Source organism: Phocoena sinus, chromosome 11, assembly GCF_008692025.1.
Source record: "Phocoena sinus isolate mPhoSin1 chromosome 11, mPhoSin1.pri, whole genome shotgun sequence".
Taxonomy (NCBI): Eukaryota; Metazoa; Chordata; class Mammalia; order Artiodactyla; family Phocoenidae; genus Phocoena; species Phocoena sinus.
The window spans coordinates 25,308,940-25,329,774 of NC_045773.1; the positions used below are offsets into that span (position 1 = coordinate 25,308,940).

The 20,835-nt window shown below is 41.6% G+C and overlaps 1 protein-coding gene across 1 annotated transcript in view; it reads left to right on the top strand.

The window, feature by feature from the left end:
- Positions 1-20,835, top strand: part of ADAMTS9 (ADAM metallopeptidase with thrombospondin type 1 motif 9) — a 172,844-nt gene that overhangs the window by 4,244 nt on the left and 147,765 nt on the right. The window contains exon 3 of the mRNA XM_032648471.1: positions 1,937-2,099. Coding sequence (XP_032504362.1) covers positions 1,937-2,099 — 163 coding nt within the window. The remainder of the gene's footprint in view (positions 1-1,936; positions 2,100-20,835) is intronic.

The window sequence follows — 20,835 nt, forward strand, 5'->3', positions numbered from 1 at the left end:
GCTTTGAGAGCTGGGACCTTGCTGGAGGTTTCACAGCTAGTAAGTGGCAGAGTTGGGGTTCCCACCCAATCCTCTGACCCGTACTCTTAACCATGGGCCAGAGAATGAGTCTATGTTCTTAAAGAGAATTTCAAAGTTCTTGTTTTTGTTTGTTTTTAACGGCACTGGACTAGAGTCAGGGTATCTGAGTTCTAGATTCACCGTGGGTACTATTCAGCTGCTTCTGTATCACTGAAGGGGATAAGCCAGTTCCTCTCTCTGGGCCTCAGTTTCCCCTTTCAATAATCAAAGGTGCCAGATCTTCACCAGATGGGCTCCCAGATTCTTTCTCAATATTTATAACCTGTCTCTAGTAGCTTTCCCATGTTGTAGCCAGCTTCCTGCTCTGTGCTCAGAGAACACCAGAGTTGTGTGTTGAAAATGGAGAGAGGTGCCTGGGTGAAAATAAACGTGTTAAATCACTTCTTCTCTGGACACCAGTTACTCTGTCTCTTACTTTGACACCAGATGACACTAGAGCTGTCTTCGCTTTAAGTCAGTGGTTCATGAGCCACATGGAGAGCTTTTTTAAAAATACAGATGTTGGTCGTCACCACTGGAAATTCCAAATCTGCAGATATAGGGTGGCACCCCAAATCTAAATTTTTTTTCAACTTCCTAGGCAATTTTGACACTTAGCTGGGTTTGGGAACCCCAGTGTCTTAGCCAAGTGCTTGAAAACTTTATCATGCCTAAGAATTCTAAAATTTCAATTCCTGGGCCCTACCCCCAGATACTTTGATTCAGTAGATCAGATTTGGGGTGCGATTATTTGAGTATCTGACGAACTCCTGGATGATGCCTATGCTGCTGCTGACGTTCAAGGACACTCATTTCCCTGTGTCCAGGGGAAAATCGAAGGCCTCTGCCTTTTCCCCGCCACTGAGGGAAAAGGAACAATGGAGAAAGAAGAGCTTGATACTTCCCTTGAAACACTGCCCACCGGCATGGCATGGGGAACTTTTTAGTGTTCTTGTAATGTTTTGTTTGGGTGGTTCAACTTTGAATCACCATTTATCATTGGCAAAACTCGTTGGTACTTGGGAAGGGGAGGAGAAAGAGTTACCTCTTTCGAGGTGCTTAGAGTGATTGGCAAACGCAGATTGTATCCTGGTGGTTAGAGGCTAACCCTGCAACACCAAAAGCCACTCATGTGTTCTAAGCCCTTACAAGGTATCCCTTTGCTAAGCCCTTCACACGCATTATCTTATTAATCTGCACAGTAAGTGACAGTAAGTATTTTTGTCCTTAATTGATAAACAAGGAAGCTGAAGCTCAGAGCAGTTAAGGAACTTGCCCAAGGTGGGTGGGTAAGTGGCAGTGCTGGGATTGGAACCTCTGGCAGCCTGACTGCAAAGTCTTATCCCGTGTCACTCCCTATGGCCAAGGGAAGGGGTGGTAAGAGACTCGTGTGCCAGTGTCACAGGTGGCACCACCTTGAGTGCCTTGTGGTCAAAACATGCTTGCTATTTTGAAGTCATAGTAAGGCTTCCTTGGGTAGGCTTTTGCTTTTGGGGCTGATACTTGTCCCTGAGTTTCCAGGCTGTCTTAATGCACAGAAACACTCTCTTTCAACTGTCTGTAGGAGTGTGTATAATTAGAACTTGAGCACCAAGGAAGTATTTCTCACAGACAGCTTTGGATAGCAGGTGCGATAAAGTAGAGTCCAATCAAGGGTGAGGTACTGATATGGCAGAGAGTGGGAAAAAAACCAAAAAAAACCAAACAAAAGAAACAACTGCTTTTCCAAATATGTCAGGAGGACTTTTCAGTTTAAGCAGCCCTCATGGGAAAGGGATTGGGTAATGGTGCTGTTCACTTGGCAACGTTCCACTGTCCTTTTCCTCCCAGTGGCTGAGTTATATTAAATCAACCTCTCATCTCTCTTTATTTGCAGCTGGGCACATTCCGGTCCCACGATGGGGATTATTTTATTGAACCGCTGCTGTCCACTGACGAGCAAGAAGGTGAAGAGGAGCAAAACAAACCCCACGTTATCTATAGGCGCAGCACCCCTCACAGAGAGCCCTCAACAGGAAGGCGTGCGTGTGACACCTCAGGTATTTGCTTCTTCCCTCAGCAGAGACCCCCCGCTGTGTGAGCTGGGTTAGTTGCCAGGCTACAAAGATGTAGCCCTTTCACAGGCTGCAGAGCCCTACCATTTACATTGTCTTTCATTCAGTCTTCAAGCCAGGTAGGTATATCCCCATTGTATCAGTACAAATGTGGAGACTATGAAGAGGTTTAGTAACGTGTCCAAGGTCACACAGTGAATAAGTGACAAATCCAGGATTCGGACTCAAGGAGCAGTGACTCCAAGCCCTCTCTGGGCAGAGCTGCCTCTTTTGTTGAAGTTGCTCATGTTTAGGCTTACGCTTTAGTAATGTCTTGAGGCTATTGTCGCCGTATCCTCAATCAGCAATTGCTTGTGTTTTCTTGCTGGGTTGGTGTTTTCTATTCATTTGGACTTTTTTTTTTTTTACAATGTAGGGTTATGAAAAAGTCTTAACAAATGCAACGCACAAAAACTTCTATATGTTTATGGGAATTTTCCAGTCAACTTCAGTTTAGTTAATGTTCTGTGGCTTCAGGAAGTATAGGAATGGAGCTGTGGGTTGCACTGTCAGGTGTCAATCGAGTGCATATATGCCCACCATAGATCTTCTTCCATCCTGGTCAGATTCTTTGAGGCTCGGTGCTGACACACTTGGCCAATGTCAGGGGCATGTCCTCCGGGCACACCGGAAAGCTTATGCTTCTGTATGCTTCTCATTCTGCAGTCCTGAAGCACCCTTTCACTGTCTTTGAAGCCTTGTTACTTTCTCTCTGATGATAGAGTATCATTAGAAACCGTCCATGCATTTGGTCCTGTGTTTTAGGGTGTTTGTTAAAATACCGTCTTTTTTATTCTTGGACTTCCTCTTTCTGAAAATTTATCCCTCTCCCTATTCTTTATTTTCAAAAGTTGCTTCCCCAAACTAAATAACTTCTCAGGGTCTTTCTTGCTTCTCCAAATAAGACCAAAATTCAAGACAAAGGGGGTTTTCCTAAAATGATCACTTGTTTCATCTTGTATCTGTATCAGGTTCTTCCACTGTGACAGGGTGTGAAGTCCTGTACTCCCCTGGAATTATTACTTCTAAAGTGAATCCTTTAACAAGGGATGACATTGGCTGCTTATAACCTGGTACAGCCAAGTTGTAGCATATGGCATCGTTAAGTCTCGGCTTTATCCCATCCAGTCCTGTGTTCTTAACCACCAGGGCTAGATGGAACATAACTAAACTATTCTGTCAGTTAGACTCTCTACAGAGCCAAGGGGTGGAGGTGGGAGTCTGAGGGAGGGGTGTACTCAGAAACAATAGCCAGGGTGCCACGACTGCCAGCTGCTGGCAAGTTCAATGGCAAGACATTTATCACATCTTTTTGACCATGCTAGTAAGAATTTTGACCTTTACTTCTTGAATTCCGAAATCTGAAATAGCCACTGCATATTTTATACATGTGTCTAAAACATACATATATCATGTAATAAAAAGGAAATAACGTGATTCAAGAGAGGAAGAGAAAAGTCTTTCTTAATACTATCATTCCAAAAATCCTCAGGGTTCACTTTTCAATTTAATTATCCAGTTAAGTAGACATTTGATTTTCTGGACTAGAGGACAAGTCATTGTCAAGTTCAGTTAAAAACACAAAAAGGAGGGAATCTGGAAAAGTAAAGATTGAGGACAACAAAAGATGGCTTAACTTTTCAAAACAGCTTTATTTGGGTTCTAACTATTGGTGGGGGCCTTTGAGTGCCACCTTTCAAATCACCAGTGCCAACTTTTAGTTTTCTTTCTGGTTTTTGCTTGCCAGTGACCGATATGACAGGCCCTTCCTTCACCCTGTGTGATGAATCAGAAGCCTGGCAGTTTTGATTGGCTCTTTCAAAGGTTGCTGCTGGACTATGCCACTCTGGTTTCTCTCTTCCAGCTGCTTCTGCACCCCTTCTTTGAATTCAGATGCAGGCGGCTCAGAACAGTTGGAGAGAACTTTGGAATATGGCACAGTTCACCAGCAGCCATTAGAGGGATGGACCAGCAGGTCACGGAAACCTCCAAAACCAGGTAGCCTTGGCACAGGGAGTGAAAGCTGGTGGGGATGGGAGAAGTCCCTCTGGCCAGAGGGGAAAGTATCCTCTCTGCAAATGTCAATTCATTCAGCTTCAGGGATTTCCCCTACTAAGAGCAGCGGTTGGTAATCAGAGATAAACTTTAGAAGTACCCTGGGAGCCTCATGCAGAGTCTTTAAACAAACAAACAAACACCTCTTGCAAGGAAGTGAAATAGAGCAAGAATCAGTGGGTTTACTAAGTGCTCCAGGTGATTCAGAAGTTCAGCTAAATGTGAGAGTTCCCGCTAAAGTTGGATTTAGGGCAGTAACCACTGTCCATAGCCAGTGCTGCCTTTGCCCTGGACTTGGCTTTCTCCTTCACTGCTTTCCATCTTCTCTTCTCATAGGGTGATGAAATATTCGAGCTAGAGGAAACTAGCTCTAGGTCAACATGCTAATTCTACCCAGATGAGCAAAAACTGTAGGCCTGGGATGTTAAGTTACTTATTTCCAGGAGTGATACCCTATATATTCAACAAGAAACCATCAGAATTTGAGGTCACCCAAGCCTGGGAACAGGCCCCTGGAAGCCCCATGCTGAGCTAGGTGTAATCCTTCAGTTGCTGGATTATGACGGTCTTCCCGGGACAGGGCGCTGTGGCGGTGACGCCTGTTTCCTATAGATGGAATAGAAGTCTTGCTCATTTCTGATTGTTGATGTATGTCTAATTTTCAAAAAAGATTCTGAGATAACTTTATCAAAAAGACACGTGTAGAAGGATTCTTATATAGTGGAAACTTCATGGGTTTAGAAAGGAGTCTACAACATAATGTATTCATTCAGCCATGAGCTATTTATTGAGTAACTCCTCTGTACCATGAGGATAAAACCAGGAACCATCTTTATTCCAGTTAGATGTGTGACCTCAAGCACGTTTAGAGCATACAGTAAGAATAACATATACCTTCTAAGGGGGTAGTCAGGACTAAATGAGTATGCAACAATGGAAGCTCCCGGGACAGATGGTAGACAGTCACTGAAAGGGAGATTTTTTTTAAAAAAAAGATTGTAAAAATAGAAATTAAAACACCATAGCCAGGGAAAGAAAACTCAAAATAGCAAAACCCAAAGTTAATCAGATCTCTGTGGTTAAGCTTAGAGCTTCTTGGTTACCTGGTCATAGAGGGCCCATAAGGGACTTGCCCAGGGTCCCCCTGCCAGCGAGCAGCACGACTGAGAGCCCTTTCTGTCTGCATGTTTATCTGTACCTAATGCAGCATTTTGAAATTTTATTTCTTGCGACTTCCTCTTGGCCCAGTGACTCTGTTTCTCTTATGCCCTCATTGGTTGTGTCTGTGTGTATGCATGCGGGCCACTTGAGTGCGTCTGCATCGATTTGTGGTTTTCATCCTGTTGGTGGGTCCCTCAGAATTCAGGATGGAGTGTGGCATGGCTTCTCTTCCTTAGAGTGTGCCCTTGAGACTCGTCCCCCACTACCCACTGGGTCCTCAGTTGAGGTCACTGAGGTGACTGCCTGCCCGCCCTGCACATCATGTGGGCTAAGTGGTAGGCTCGTGGGAGCCGTTTGGGAGAGTTTGTTGCCTTTATAAGCCACTTCCTGCTGATCCTTCACATTGCATTTCCAGATGACACCCCCAGTTTTGTCTCACAGACACTCGCTCTTGGACCCTGGATTTTGCACAGGAGGATTTAGTTGTTTTCATTAGTGACGGAGACGTGTTTCCCAGTAGGTGAATGATGGGAAGGCAGGGGAGAAGGCCAACAGAAGGCTGTTTTGTTTACCTGGGCCTAAAAGACAGTGTCTCGCTGTTACTCAAATGCCTCTCTCACCCTCCCATGTCAGCAAGGCTAGCTGGTTTGTTTTGTTTTTTTCATAAGGCATTTAAAAACTGTACACTTGTTGACCCATCAGTGCCACTTCTAAGGAAGTAATTGGACAATTGTGTTGGTGTTGTTCAGTATAGCAGTATAGCAGTCTGGTGTTGTTCAGTATAGCAGAAGGCTGAAAACAACCTAAGTGCCTTCGGTTGGAGGATACATCAATGATTTATGAAGTCTGCATTTGATGGATTCCTGTGCAGCCATTAAAAATGATGGCAGACAAACACAAAAATAGATATATTAAGTGAACACGTGAGTGATGAAGTTGTATGTAGGGCATGAGCTCATTTTTTTTTGAATGATGGCGAAGCGTGTGGAGGAGCATATATGTATAAAGAAAAAATCTGAAGCAACGTGCACAAAAATGTAAAAGGGACTGTTTCTTATTGGTAGGAACATAGGCAGTCCTTCCCTTTTTATTTTATATTTTTATACAGTTTTTGCTGTGATTCTATAATAGTTTCATAATCAAAGAATGCAGTCCAAAAAATGCAGTTTAAAAGAAATGGGGGTGGTGGCATGTAGTTATTTTGTAGCCCCGTGGCACTGGTCACCGGGGAGCAACAGCCAAGCCAAGACACCATGTTTTTGCCTTTGGAATGAGATAATCTCAATAACCAGGAAGATAAAATTCCTGCATCGTGGCTACTTCTTTGGGACACCAGGGTTGGTCAAAGCTGAGGCTCCATCCTCACCCAGCTAAATTGCCTTGTGGCTGTTAGACTAACCAACCGTAGGATTACGATGGGATTATCATGGCTTAGTCTCTGTTAGGCACTGGGGACTCTGCCCGTCACCCCCATTAGAATGTACTGTCACTTCTTGGTTGGGCTCCCAAGGATGCTATCGCAAAGACTGGGAAATATAAGATGTTGATTAAAGCCATCATTTTGGGGGCTCTTAGGATGCTCCTATGGAATCACTGTGCTACACACTTCCGTACATTGTCATATGTAATTCATTCATCATTACTACAGGGTAGGTATTATTATCCTTATTTTACAGCTGAGAAAATTATAGCTCAGTGATGTTGAGTCACTTGTCCAAAGTCCTACAGCTGGTAGGAAGTGGGCCTGACACTTGAACCCAGATCTGATTCCAGGGTGCTATGCTGTGAGCCAGACTTCATTGAAAACGCAAATGGAAGCTGCCACCTAGAAAATCCTTTTTCACTTAAACTTTCAGAGCATTTTTTTTTTCGCAGTACGCGGGCCTCTCACTGTTGTGGCCTCTCCCGTTGCGGAGCACAGGCTCCAGACGCGCAGGCTCAGCGGCCATGGCTCACGGGCCCAGCCGCTCCGCGGCATGTGGGATCTTCCCGGACCGGGGCACGAACCCGCGTCCCTTGCATCGGCAGGCGGACGCTCAACCACTGCGCCACCAGGGAAGCCCGATTGCATTTTTATATGAATTATTTTTTTTAATAATTTTTAAAATGCCTTTGTAGAATTTGATTTGATATGAGGAGGGTTGCCTGCTGCCCGGAGTTCCCACCAAGGCTCTGATGACTCACGGAGGCCTGTGTCTCCAGCTTGCCTCCATTGGAGTGTGTACTTGTTACACATTAACCTCTTGGATCCCATTAATAATTTAGCATAGATTAGCTGATTAGATTAGCTGCCCTGAAAGTTGGGCCCAAATGGAGTGAGAGACGGAGGTAAGGAGCAGACCTCTGAGGGGGGGCTTCAAGTAAACAATCCTGGGACAGCTTGAAGGTTCCAGGCAGTGACAGAAGCTTTGGCTGCCCTCGTAGTCCTGCCTGGATGTAAGCAGGTCTGGTAGTTGTGGGCTAATTAGTGATTTGTGTGAGAGGCCAGCGTGCTGCCATTTTCCCACAGCCGTTTTCTCTCCTCAGATCCTTCCCCTCAACTTTGTAGCCTAAGAACAGGCCACACTGAAGGAACCATGTGCTGGTCAGTGTGAAAGCACACTATGAGTTTTTCCATTTACTCCCGGGGCATATTCCGGGGAGGAAGACGTGCCAGTTATTCCCACTTTCCAGATGAGAAAACTAAACTCAGCGATGTGAATGAACTTGTCCACAGTGTGTAAGGGAAACAGCTGGCCTTCAAACCCAGGACCGAGTGGACTCTTTAAAGATAGTTTCTGCCATTTGGGGGTTATTGTTTTGTCTTAATTTCTTTTCATTTACCTCTTTGTGTTCCTCATCCATCTTTATACGTTTTTTCCCTTTTTTATATTTTTCAATGGACTTTAGGTCTAATAGTCAATAAAAACAGTGACCTCTAAAATCCTCTGTAAATTTCTAGAAAAGCACTGTTTTAAATAAGTGAAGTTGTGAGCTTATTTCTTCACCTTTATCTTTCTTGTGGCATTTATATTAAAATAATTGCTTTTCTTTTGTTTTAACATTCGTATTAATAGTGCAACACTCCAAAAAAATTGGCAGAGTAAAAAAGAAACTTCTAATACAGGAACTGTGCTCATCTAATTTTTTTTTTTCTTTTCTTTTCTTTTCTTTTTTTGCGGTACATGGGCCTCTCACTGCTGTGGCCTCTCCCGTTGCGGAGCATAGGCTCCGGACGCGCAGGCTCAGCGGCCATGGCTCACGGGCCCAGCCGCTCCGCGGCATGTGGGATCCTCCCGGACCGGGGCACGAACCCGCGTCCCCTGCATTGGCAGGTGGACTCTCAACCACTGCGCCACCAGGGAAGCCCCTCATCTAATTTAAAAAAATTTTTCATCACGTTTTTTAAGAAGCATTTTATTACAAACATCTTCAAACACACAAAAATAGAGGCAGCAGTAAAATGAACCCCCAGCATGCACCATATACATTTAATGATGACAAAGATTTTTTTCCCACATTTGCGTCTTATTTTTCCTTTTTGTTGGAGTATTTTAAAGTAAACACAGGTATCATGACATTTTCTAAATACTCCAGTATGCACCTCTGAAAAATGAGGATGTTTTCTCACATAACTGTAATAGTATTTGGGAGGGTGAGCAGAATCAACAGTGATTTACTCCATATCACCTAAACAGTATCTATGTTAAAATGTTCCTGATTGCCCCCAAATGCCTTTTTACAGTCCATTTGTTTAGATGATGATCTAAACAAGGTCCACACCATTGCAACTGATTGTTAGGTCTCTTAAGGAACTTGTCACTGTTGTCATTGCTGTTGTTGTGAAAATCACTATTTTCGGTCTACTTTTACTTATGTTCCCTATGGCCCTTTTTATCCTTTCCATTTCTTTTACTCCTTGATTCATCTTTATCATAAGGTCAGGGTGCATTTGCACGAGTTTGGAAGAGCGGGGTCAGCCCCCAAACTCAGAGCACATAGCAAGAACAAAGCCACCAGGAATGAGCCACTTATCAGAGTAATTTCCTTGAGCACAAAAGGCGGTGTGTTAGGTTGGTTTTTGACTCTTTGTCTGGAGTACCTTGATAGCCTTCTTTTTTTTTTTTTCTTTTTTTTTTTTACAATACTCACTGAGCCTACCTTAGCTACCATTCAAGAATTTCACTCACCTGTGTTCTGAAGCCCAGAAGAGCCAGTTTGCAGTTGGGAATGTAGAACATCAAGTTAGGTTTGGATGTGAAATTAATCTGCATGATGTATGATGTGCTTTCCTGTCCCCTCCCACGAGCCTTTTGATAAGATTCTGGATCCACAGATGGCCCGAGGGTGGCCTGCTTCACCTTGATCCCAAATCAGGGGCTTTCCCTGTCACCTGTCATCAAATCTGGGTGGTTTATTTTCCTTGCTTCAAAAACCCATTCACTGCCCCAAGGAAAAGGGTCAGACAGATACTTGCTAGTTTGTTCATCTTCCCAGTAACCTCCTGAAACAGATGCATGTCCTCTAAGGAAGGGATGTAAGAAATGGCAGAAGCCTAGCTAGGACAGAGGGCTGTCATCAGATGTACAGGCTGCCAGTGGCAGGAGGTACTTGGAGTTAATCTGAGGGCTTTCAGACCTTCACCTGAGCAGGTTTTTGAAGTAAGACATTGGAGAATCTCTCGGTTCTCTTCATAGGAGCATTCTTTTCATCTAAACCCATTCATTTAACAATGTGCTATTTACTCATATAATTGAGGTTTAAATTTTTTGTTTCTTTCAGTTTTATTGAGATGTAATTGGAGGTTTACATTTTTAAATTTGCATCTGCCAAAGTTAGTTTCTTTGTGATAATCAGATTATTATAGGATCATTATTGTAGCTATTTACAGGTAACCAAAGTCTGCTCGTGTCTGGCCGAGACTTCTGCATGGACATTCCGTACAACTGCAGCTCACTAATAAGCACGAAGTGTTCCGCATATCACAAAAAAGGAGCAGGAAGAAATGCAAGATATGGTGGTGTATTCATGTGGGTGGTGGACTCTGAGAGGGAGTAAGATTAAACAAGGGGCAAATGTTCATTTTTTATTGATTCCTCATCTCTCACGTGACATTGGAATTAGAGTGGCGTGTTGAGAATGCACTTAACCTGTGGTGTGTGGAAAAAGTTCACGTTCATGTGCTGGACCTCAGAATTTTTCTGCTAAGATATTTTTTTTTAATATTTTACAAATCTTTTTATTTTCCATTAATATTTTCTAGTATTTTCTTCCATTTTTTTCTATTAAGGTGTAATTTACATGCAGAAACAGTCGTCTTTTCTCGTGTATAATTCTGCAAGTTTTGGCATACAGTCAGGTAACGATTATCACAGTCAAGATGGAGAATGATTCCTGCTGTGCTTTGCGGCAGCCCCCATTTTCTGTCTCCGTAGTTTGGCTTTCTCCAGAATGTCATACAAATAGAATCATTAAGCATGGTGCATTTGAGGTTCATCCACACTGTTGCTTGTATCAGTAATTCATCCCTTTTTATTGCTGAACAGTGTTCCATCGTATGGGGAGACCACAATTTGTTTACCCAGTCGAGGGATAAAGTTTTGGCAATTACAAATAAAACCACTGTAAACATTTGCATGCAGATTTTGGGGTGAACATACGTTTTCAGTTGGGTAAATACCTAGAAGTGAGATATCTGGGTTATGTTTAACTTTATAAGAAACTGCCTGTCTCCTTTTCAAAGTGACCGTACCATTTTGTAGTCCCAGCAGCAGGGTATAAAAGGTCTACTGCATCTTTGCCAGCCCTTGGTATTGCCAGTATTTTGTTCGTTTGGTTTTATTTTTTTATTTTAGCCATTCTAATAGATGCGTAGTGTTATCTCGTAGCAGTTTTAATTTACGTTTCCCTAATGACTAATGATGTGCTTATTTGCCGTCCGTGTATTTTCTTTGGTGAAGTGTCTGTTCAAATCTGTTCCAATTTTTTAAAAATTGGAATGTTTGTTTTCGTACTATTGAAGTTTGAGAGTACTTTATACTGTATTCTGATATAAGTCCTTTATCAAACATGTAGTTTGCAAACACTTTCTCCCAGACTGCGGCTTGTCTTTTCATTCACTTCACTTGCAGACACTTATTTCATACATGGTTTCTTTTTTTTATTGCAAACATTTCATGTCTGGTGGATTTCATGCTGGATGACACTGCAGGAAAGCATAGTAGAGAGTGAAGTTTAGTGTTTGTCCAAGACACAGGTACAGAGAAAGGGACTAGGAAAGACTTACTTAGGTCTGGTTATTCAAAGCCATTGTCTGTGCCAACAGAAAGGGATAGTGTTGTTTTTATTTCTGGTTGATATCTGGAAACACAACTTTCAATTTCAAGCCCGTGTAGTTAATGATAGGAACGGGTTCCTCTTGGCTTATGGATGAGAATAGTTACAAAGGAAGCCGTCAGTTCCTAAGAATGCAGCTATGTCCTATTGCACATGTATGCACACAGGAGAGAAAACCAAAGGACAGTGAGACAGAGACACACATAGAAGTTAGTAGTGCAAGACCCAGCCCTGGATGGACCACATTCTTGGGGGAATAAGAGTGGGAGACATGACTCTGTTATTCCCCAGTGTTCCTGTGCTGTGCTTTGTGGGCAGTATAATGGTTTTCCAAAGGTAACTTTGGTTATGTGTTAGTTTTTTTCCTTTTAAGCCTTTTTTCCTAATCCTCACATTTGATGCTATTCCACTGTAACAAGTCAAATTAGGGTATAGAAATAGTTTTCAGAAACTATTACCTATTTTAGCAGGTCCAAAATAAACACTGCAGTGAGTACTGGAGACACATATATGAAACCTTCCTTGATATTTTTTAACATCAGCCATACCTCACTTCTTTTCTGTTGGTCTTTCTCCATTGCAGTTATTCTGTCTCCTTCTACCTGCCCACCCTGCGTACCATTTGGTTATTTCTTTGATACCCTCTCTAAGTGGCCAAGAGAGGAGACTGTTGGGTTTTGCCATTTTTGAATCGTAGGACTTCATTTTTTGGCATTTTTCACTCGTAAAATATAAGAACTCATCATTTTTCAATACTGGAAGGAACTTTAGAGAACTTCTAGTCCCTGCCTCTGCGGATAAGAGGATCAAGGGTCAGAATTCTGAAGGAATTTGTAATCCTAGAGCTGAAACGAATGGAAAAGTGAGCCGTGAACACAGACCTCTTCGTTCCCGGTCCTGTGTTCTTTCCGGGCTGTAAGTCAAGGAAAAGCTGTCCATGGATGGTGCCTGGAAGGGGTATGTTTAAAAGGGCAATTCACATGAGGTTTTGGGAGTGCTACTGGGTTTATTTTAAGTGTAAGGATAGTTAAGAATAAACTAGTGAGACGTTATAAACTAGTTAAGAAGTTATATCAAGACTTTAGAGAAAGATATTAGGCTTTTAATTCGCTTAAGGGAGTAAGTTGTCAGAGCCAGAGCTGAATGTATAGCAGCTAAATATCTGAGCTGGGCCAGGGTGCTGCAAGATGTCGGCCTGTGGTCGGGAGGGTCCCTGGTGGGTTCAGCCTGTGGCCAGAGTACAGTGTGTCCCTGCAACCACTCACGATCATGGTGGCCAGAACAGGGACATCAGGATGAAGAAGGGTTTCTACTGCAGGCCTGCTGTGTGAACTCGTCCTCAGTTGCCTGTAAACTGGGAGACTTGTGTATCAAAGGAATGTGGGAGATATATACTCCCTAAGAATTGGTTAGAAGCCTTTTTAAAGGGCTCCAGTCCAAGTGCTCTTTAATCTCTGATACGGGAGTGGTACCTAGACCCGCCACAGGCATCCCAGGGCCACCCAAGAGCTGCAGTGAAATGGCAGATAGCCGGAGCCCCTTGATTCCAGCATAAAAAGGCTGTTCATCTTTAGTAATGATTTGCCACAGCCAATACCCCTAGAGCGCTGACTCTGCACCAGGCCCTATTTCAGCACTTTCCGTGTATTAAGTCACTTAGCCCTTCCCACCACCCTATTAAGGAAGAACCATTATTATGTCCATTTCACAGATGAGGAAACTGAGGCACAGAGGGCTTCATTGACCTGGCCAAGGTCCCACAGATTGAATGCACAGATGCTGGGATTTGAACACAGATCTCCCTGACTCTGAAGCTCTTATCAGCACATCATACTGCCTCCTGAATGCACCGCCCTGTACCACAGCCAGTAGCCCCATGTGGCTCCTGAGCCCTAGAAATGGGGCTGGTGCTGCATGTTGAAAGGATAATATTTTGCATGTATTAGGGTAAATAGAATATATCCTTAAAATTAGTTTCATCTGTTTCTTTGGACTTTTTAAAATTTGGCTACTAGAAATTCTTGCTTCCATGTGGGGCTCACATTCTATTCCTCGTGGAGAGTGCTGGTCTGGAAGATCCCAAGCCACGTCACAAAGGGGCCTGTGAAGCAGCCATCAAAAGCAGGCTGCAGACAGTGCGGGGTGATTGTGGGCAGCTGGGATCCCGCTGGGCAGAAGGAGCCCATCTCCCCTTACTGCCAAGAGCTGGAATGAGTCAAAACCAACATTTCCTGAGGGGTATTTTGCAGGCTATTAATAGCAAAACCAAACAATTTCACAGTAAAATACAGGCCCGGGTATGTTCAGCATTTTATACTGTTTCAAATAGATGTGCTTTAAATAATTTCTCAAGTTATTTCAAGGGTGCCTCAGTTTCCTCATTTATGAAATGGAGATAATAGTCCCTGTCCATTATTCTAATAGTCGCTGTGAAGAATAATCAGGTTAATCCATGTAAAGTTCTTCGAAGAGTGCCTGGCACAGAGGAAAGCGTAGAACAAACGTTAGCCAGTATTATCGTAACAGTATCATCGTCACAGCAGTTACGGCATGCAGTTGAAGGAGCTGCAGGATGTTGAATCAGGGAGCGTGCGGCAGGGCCTTTGGGGCAAGTGTCCCAGCTTGCACACCTGAGTCAGCAAATTTACCTCCGCAGGTAGGTGGAGGCACCCACCCATTGGAAGGTGGTGTGATGACCCTCAAACACGCCTCCCACTACCCGCCACCTGTCACCCATCACAGCCCCTTGAACTAGAAGAAGCTTCTCAATTGTTTTCTCCCAGTGGCATCTCCTTCCGTCCCTGAAAGGAAAAGCCATCAACACACTCCTCTTCATCTTGTTCTATTTCCAGGGACTTTTCAATCCCCTCATAAATTGGCCAAGATCCCATAAGTTTCCCAATTCGATGGAGGAACAAAATGTAGACTGGTTTCTTTCCTGCAAGACTTCTCAGGGCTCTTAAAATGCTAACGTGTGTGCAGAAAGTCCCAGATGTGAATGCTGTGTAAAGCATTTTGCAAACCCACTTGATTTGTTTTTGGAAGTATCTTCTGGGACAAACATTCTGTAAACCACTCCTGGGGAAACACTGTCTGTAAAGGTCCTGCCCAGCCAAAAAGGAAATCTCTCCCGCCACTGCCCTTTGCACCCATGTCCCAACGGTGTTGTCCGTGGAGCACTGTTAGATGCTGGGCATGCCACTTCCCCCTCCCCCGCAAAAGCTAACAGTTCGTCCAGAGAAATGGGTTTGGGGACGTGACTCTCCTGAGTATCTAGGGATTCACTGTTGTTTTACAGACTATCAAATGGAGGACCGCTAAAAAAAATTAAACCTTGGTGATTTTCATTCATATGCTTTAGACCTTTATATACACAGAAGAATTCCTTCCCTTAGTTCCTTCCCCACCCAGTTTCTGGAAACACATTGTTCTTTACTAGAAATTCATTGGTTTTATGGCTATTTTCATTTTTATGTTTTATCTCTTCCCACCCACCCCCATATTGTGCTTGTTTACCCATCTTCCTCTGATCCCAGTAGACTGTGATTCTCATCCCATGGGGTCCCCGTTTGAAGGCTTCATTGAGTAACTCTTTGAGGGCAGATCTTAGATGGGACTAGAACAGAGGGCCAGGAGCTGCCATCAGCTTACATGTTTTGTTTCCTGTATGTTATTGGCCTTTGGAGCCAGTTGAAAAGCAGAAGTATTTGTGGCATTTCTTTCCATCTAATTACATCTCTGACTAGGTCTTCCCACGTCAATCTGCATGTGCCTCTTAGCCTAGATTGGAAGTTCCGAGGGAACAGGGGCTGGTCTTTATGACTTTCCTTCCTTCCTCCCCTCCCTCTCTCCTTTTCTTTAGAAGATTCTTTCAAAAATAGAATGGTTTTGTTTGAGACACCCTGACGTCAACATTCTAATTCATAAGGAGGGGCTGTTTTGCATACTACTGGTAAAGCAATAACAACTAAAAATCCTTATCGCATTAAATATTTAATGGATCTTTCCTGTGCACCGTCCTCTGTGCCACGGGCATTTTACGTGTTATCTCTTTTAACCCTCACAGTTACCCTTTAAAGTATGTGCTGTTAGTATCCTCGTTTTACAGATGAGAAAACTGAGCCTTTAAGATAGGAAATTGCCCAAGAAAGGGCAGCTACAGCAGCGCTAGGGCAGGAACGTGAACCAGGGCTGGTCTGGCTCCAGAATCCAAGTGTGAAACCACTACCAACTCCCTGTCCACTTCCTTCTGGCTGTCAAGTCCTGGAGGAGCAGAAAGGGGACTTGCTAAAATCCTTGCTCGCCAGTCTTCCCTTTGGTCCTGTGCTGTGGTTCCCCTGCCCACTTAGACCGTGAGGTCACAAGGTGGCTCAGTGCCTTAAGGAAAATTCAGTTAAATTTTGATAAACCTTATAAACATAGAGAGCAATGATTAACTTCCCAACTGTTAAAGTTAACATGCGGATCTCCTTAGCGCAACCCCGGTGGGTAGGAAACACTCAATGAGTAACTGCAGAATAACCAGGCCCGGATGTTATTTTCTAAAATAATTCCAGTTATTTAGTAATGTTGTATGCATTTTGTTGCATGGTAATGTGAAATGAAGCTCATTTAAAACATTCTTATCAGTAAATAAGCAAAAGTTGTTTAAGTTTCTAGCTGTCAGGTTTTTTAATATTGATACCATCTTAAATTTTCATGATACTTTCTTTTTAAAGATCGGTCCCAAGTTTTGCTTCTGTTTTGTTGTTGCTGTTGTTTATTTCAACTTAGCCAAGTGCCTTGCACAAAATAGATGCAAAAAATAATATTTTAAAATTCAGTTTATAATTTACAAGGAATTTTCTACACACTTTCTTATTTAATTCTCAAAATAGGCTTAAGGTGGAAACACCTATTTATATACCCATTTAAGAGGTCCGGAAACTGAGGCCAAGAGACGTAATTGGCCATTTACTAATAGAAGTAAAAAGGTCATTTAAGGGTGTAAAACAGCTTGTCTTTAAAATGATTTTAAGCCAGAAAATTGTTTTTCAGAAGAATAGTCTCTCTCCCTTAAATGGTTCCTTTTAGTTCTAACTCACTACATGACTTTATAACTGGTAAAAAATAGAAAAAAAAAATTTATTGGTTGCTTCCTGTGTGCTGCATACTTTATATACATGATCTCTAGTTGTTTCTCAAAACAGCTCCTTGGAAGAGGTACTGTTCTGTTCTTACTCAGCTTTATAAGTGGAAGAAATGAGGGTGAGAAAATGTCCGTTATTTGCCCAAGGTCAAATAGACCTTGAAGCTTGCTTTCTTCAGAGCACAAGATCTTAGAACAGTGGCTGTTAGTAGTAGTGTAAGCATCACCGTTCCCCTTCGTAGTTCTCAAGGCCGAAGCAATTGTAAAAGTCAACATTAAGTCGTGTTCTTGGAATAAAGCATTATGACTATAGTGCCTTTGACTTGGCATTAGAAAGCACACAACTGCAAGTTAGAGCTTTTTAACGTGCCGAAATTTGTTTACATGCACATGTGAGGGTTCCAATGGCAAAATATTTTACTTTTCTCTGAATACAAATGTGCATTTGATTCTTGGAGATATCACATGCTACTTTTTTTAATTGGGTTTTCTTAGAGCAGTGTTAACGTTCATAGAAAAATTGAGAGGAAGGTACAGAGATTTCCCATATATCCCCTGCCCCCGCACATGCAGAGCCTCCCCACCATCAACATCCTTCATCAGGGGATACATTTATTACAGATGATGAGCCTACATAGATGCATCTCTGTCGCTTAGAGTCCATAGTTTACATTACAATTCCCTCTAGGTGTTGTACATTCTGTGGATATGAACGCATACATGATGACAAGTGTCCATCATTATGCTATCATACACAGTATTTTCACTGCCCTAAAAATCCTCTGAGTGCTCTACCTATACATTCCTCTGTTGCCCCAACCCCTGGCGACCACTGACCTTTTACTCTCTCCATAGTTTTGCCTTTTCCAGAATGTCATATAATTGGAATCATACAGTATGTAGCCTTTTCAGATTGACTTCTTTCATTTAGTAATATGCATTTAAGATTCCTCCAAGTCTTTTCATGGCTTAATAGCTCATTTCTTTTTAGCGCTGAATAATATTCCACTGTCCGGATATACCACAGTTTATTTACCCACTCACCTACTGAAGGACATACTCGTTGCTTCCAAGTTTTAGCAATTATGAATAAAGCTGCCATAAACACCCCATGTACAGTTTTTTGAGTAGATATAAATTTTTATCTCCTTTGGGTGAATACCAAGGAGCACGATTGCTGGATCGTGTTTTAAGAGTATGTTTAGTTTTGTAAGAAACATCCAAACTGTCTTCCAAAGTGACTTGTACCATTTTGCATTCCCACCAGCAATGAATGAGAGTTCTTTTTGCTCCAAATCCTCATCAGCATTCGTTGTTGTTAGCATTCTGGATTTTGGTATATCGTGGCTGTTTTATCTGTATTTTCTTGATATATGACATGGTGCAAATTTTCATACGCTTATGTACCATCTGTATATCTTCTTTGGTTCAGCATGCTACTTTAAGATTTGAACTAGGCCAGGTTGCTCATAAGCTATTTAGTTTAGTGAACATGATTAATTTCTGAGGAATCCTTCAAGAAAAACCATGAAAAAATGATTTCCTTTCTAAATGTCGTATTTGAACTTCAAGAAGGGGCATGAAAGTGGTACAGCCACTATGGAAAGCAATCCGGCAGTTGCTCAAAATGTTAAACATAGCCTTACCATACAACCCAGCAATACCTAAGAGCAGTGTAAACATGGCCACACCAAAACTTGTACATGCATGTTTGTAGCAACATTATTCAGCTGAGTTCTTGAACCCAAATGTCCATCAATTGATGAATGAATAAACAAAATGTGGTATATTTCTAGAGTAAAATATTACATGGCAATAAAAAGTAATAGAGTCCTGACACATGCTACAACATGGATGGACCTAGAAAACATTATGCTAACTGAAAGAAGCCACACACAAAAAGCAACATATTGTATGACTCCATTTGTATGAAATGAGAATCCATAGATATAAAACATAGGTTTGTGATTGCCAGAGGCTCACCTACTGAGAGATGGGGGGTAAAGGGGGAATGGGGAGTGACGGCTGATGGGTACAGGGTCTCTTTTGGTGGCAATAAAAATATCCTAAAATTAGATAATAGAAATGATTACACAACTCTATAAATACACCAAAAACCACTGAATTGTATACTTCGAAAGTATGAGTTTTATGGTATATAAATTATATCTCAATAAAAAGTAATAACAAGCATAAAGCTGTCTGTGGGTGAAATGAAGAGCAAAAGTACATAGACTATTCATACTGTGCTATCTATAAGGGTGAAATTTCATTATGTAGCTCATTTTGATAAAACTATTAGCAAAGTGACCTTGCAAATTTCAAATACTAGTCTCAGTTCCATTATGCTAAAAGGTCACTGAAGAGAAATGTGAATGACTTTCTTTTTATCCTAACAATGTGTGTCCCTTGGTAGAAATTGTTCTCTGATATTAACAATTTCTATTCAGAGGCCAGAGAGTTGAGTAGATATACCAGTCATAGTGTCTGTTTTTTCCATCGTCAGTAAAAATGTTCCTGCATTTGTAGTCACAGTGAATATTTGAATCTTTAAAGCTCTTACTCTTTGTAATGCCAAATTCAAAACTGCTTGCTAAAATGGTTAATGAGGTAGAATTTAGTTGGGCTAATTATTAGGTCAATAAATATTATTCTAACTCATTAGGGTAAAAGGTCAGATGGTTAAAAGACTGGGAAGTATGTATTAGAAGATGTTGCTTTTGATTCTGAAGAAGTAATTTTATTCCTGCATTTTTATACCATGTAAAGCATACTGAATTGTTTCTTTGACACACAGATTAGCTGTGAATGAAATGTCTTCCAGGTATATTAGAATTTACATGGGTTTTTCTCTGTTACCACTGTTCTCTGTCAGAAATCTCTTTCAGTGATTAATGCCTTAATTTCTTCAACTTTGCTACTTAAATAAGTGTACCTTTTTTCCAATTAGTGCCTTGATTTATCCTCAGGTTTTCCCATGCCCAAGTCCCCTCTGATGAGATGATTCCCCTGAATGGTCCAAAGAGTGACTTCTATATAATGTTTCCTCAGTATTTTTCTCACTGTGGTTATGCTTTTCTCTAAATTAACCTGATAAGTCAAAATATTTATGGAAGACAATAAGTAAAGATTATCTGCTTTTCACAAACTAAGTGACGTATTTTCTTTTTTTAACAGCTTTACTAAGATATAATTCACATGCCATACCATTCATCCATTTAAAGTGTCCAGTGGTTTTTTGGTGTATTCACAGCTATGTGCAACCATCATCACAGTCGATATTAGAACCTTTTTATAACTTGAAAAAGAAACCCTGAACCCATTAGCTATCAATGCCTCCCCCCATGTCCCCACTCCACCTCCAGTCCTAAGCAACTAATCTACGTCTGTCTTTATAGATTTGCCTATTCTGGACATTTTATACAACTGGAATCATATAATATGTGGTCTTTTTTGACTGGGTTACTTCACTTTATTGATAAAGTTTATCAAAATGTTTTATAGTGATAAAGGGTCATTTCACAGGAATACTTAGCAGTTATAAACAAATATGCATCTCATATCAGAGCACCAAAATACGTGAGGCAAAAACAGACAGAAATGAAGGGAGAGATAAAAAAATCAACAGTAATAGATGGAAACTTTCAATATGCTACTTTCAGTAGTGGATAGAAAGCTAAGCAGAAGATTAACCAATAAATAGAAAACTTGAACAACATTGTAAACCAACTATACCTAACAGATATCTGTAGAACACTCTATCTAACAACAGCAGAGCACAAATTCTTCTGAAGAACACATGGAACATTCTCCAGACTAAACCATATGCTAGGCCATAAAACAAATATCAGTAAATGTAAAAGCATAGAAGTAATGCAGAGTTATCTCCTCTGACTACAGTAAAATGAAATTGGAAATCAATAACAGAGAAATGGGAAACTCAAATATATTTGGAAAGTAAATAGCACACTCCTGAATAACCAAAGGAGAAGTTGGAAAATACTTTGAGATAAATGAAAATGA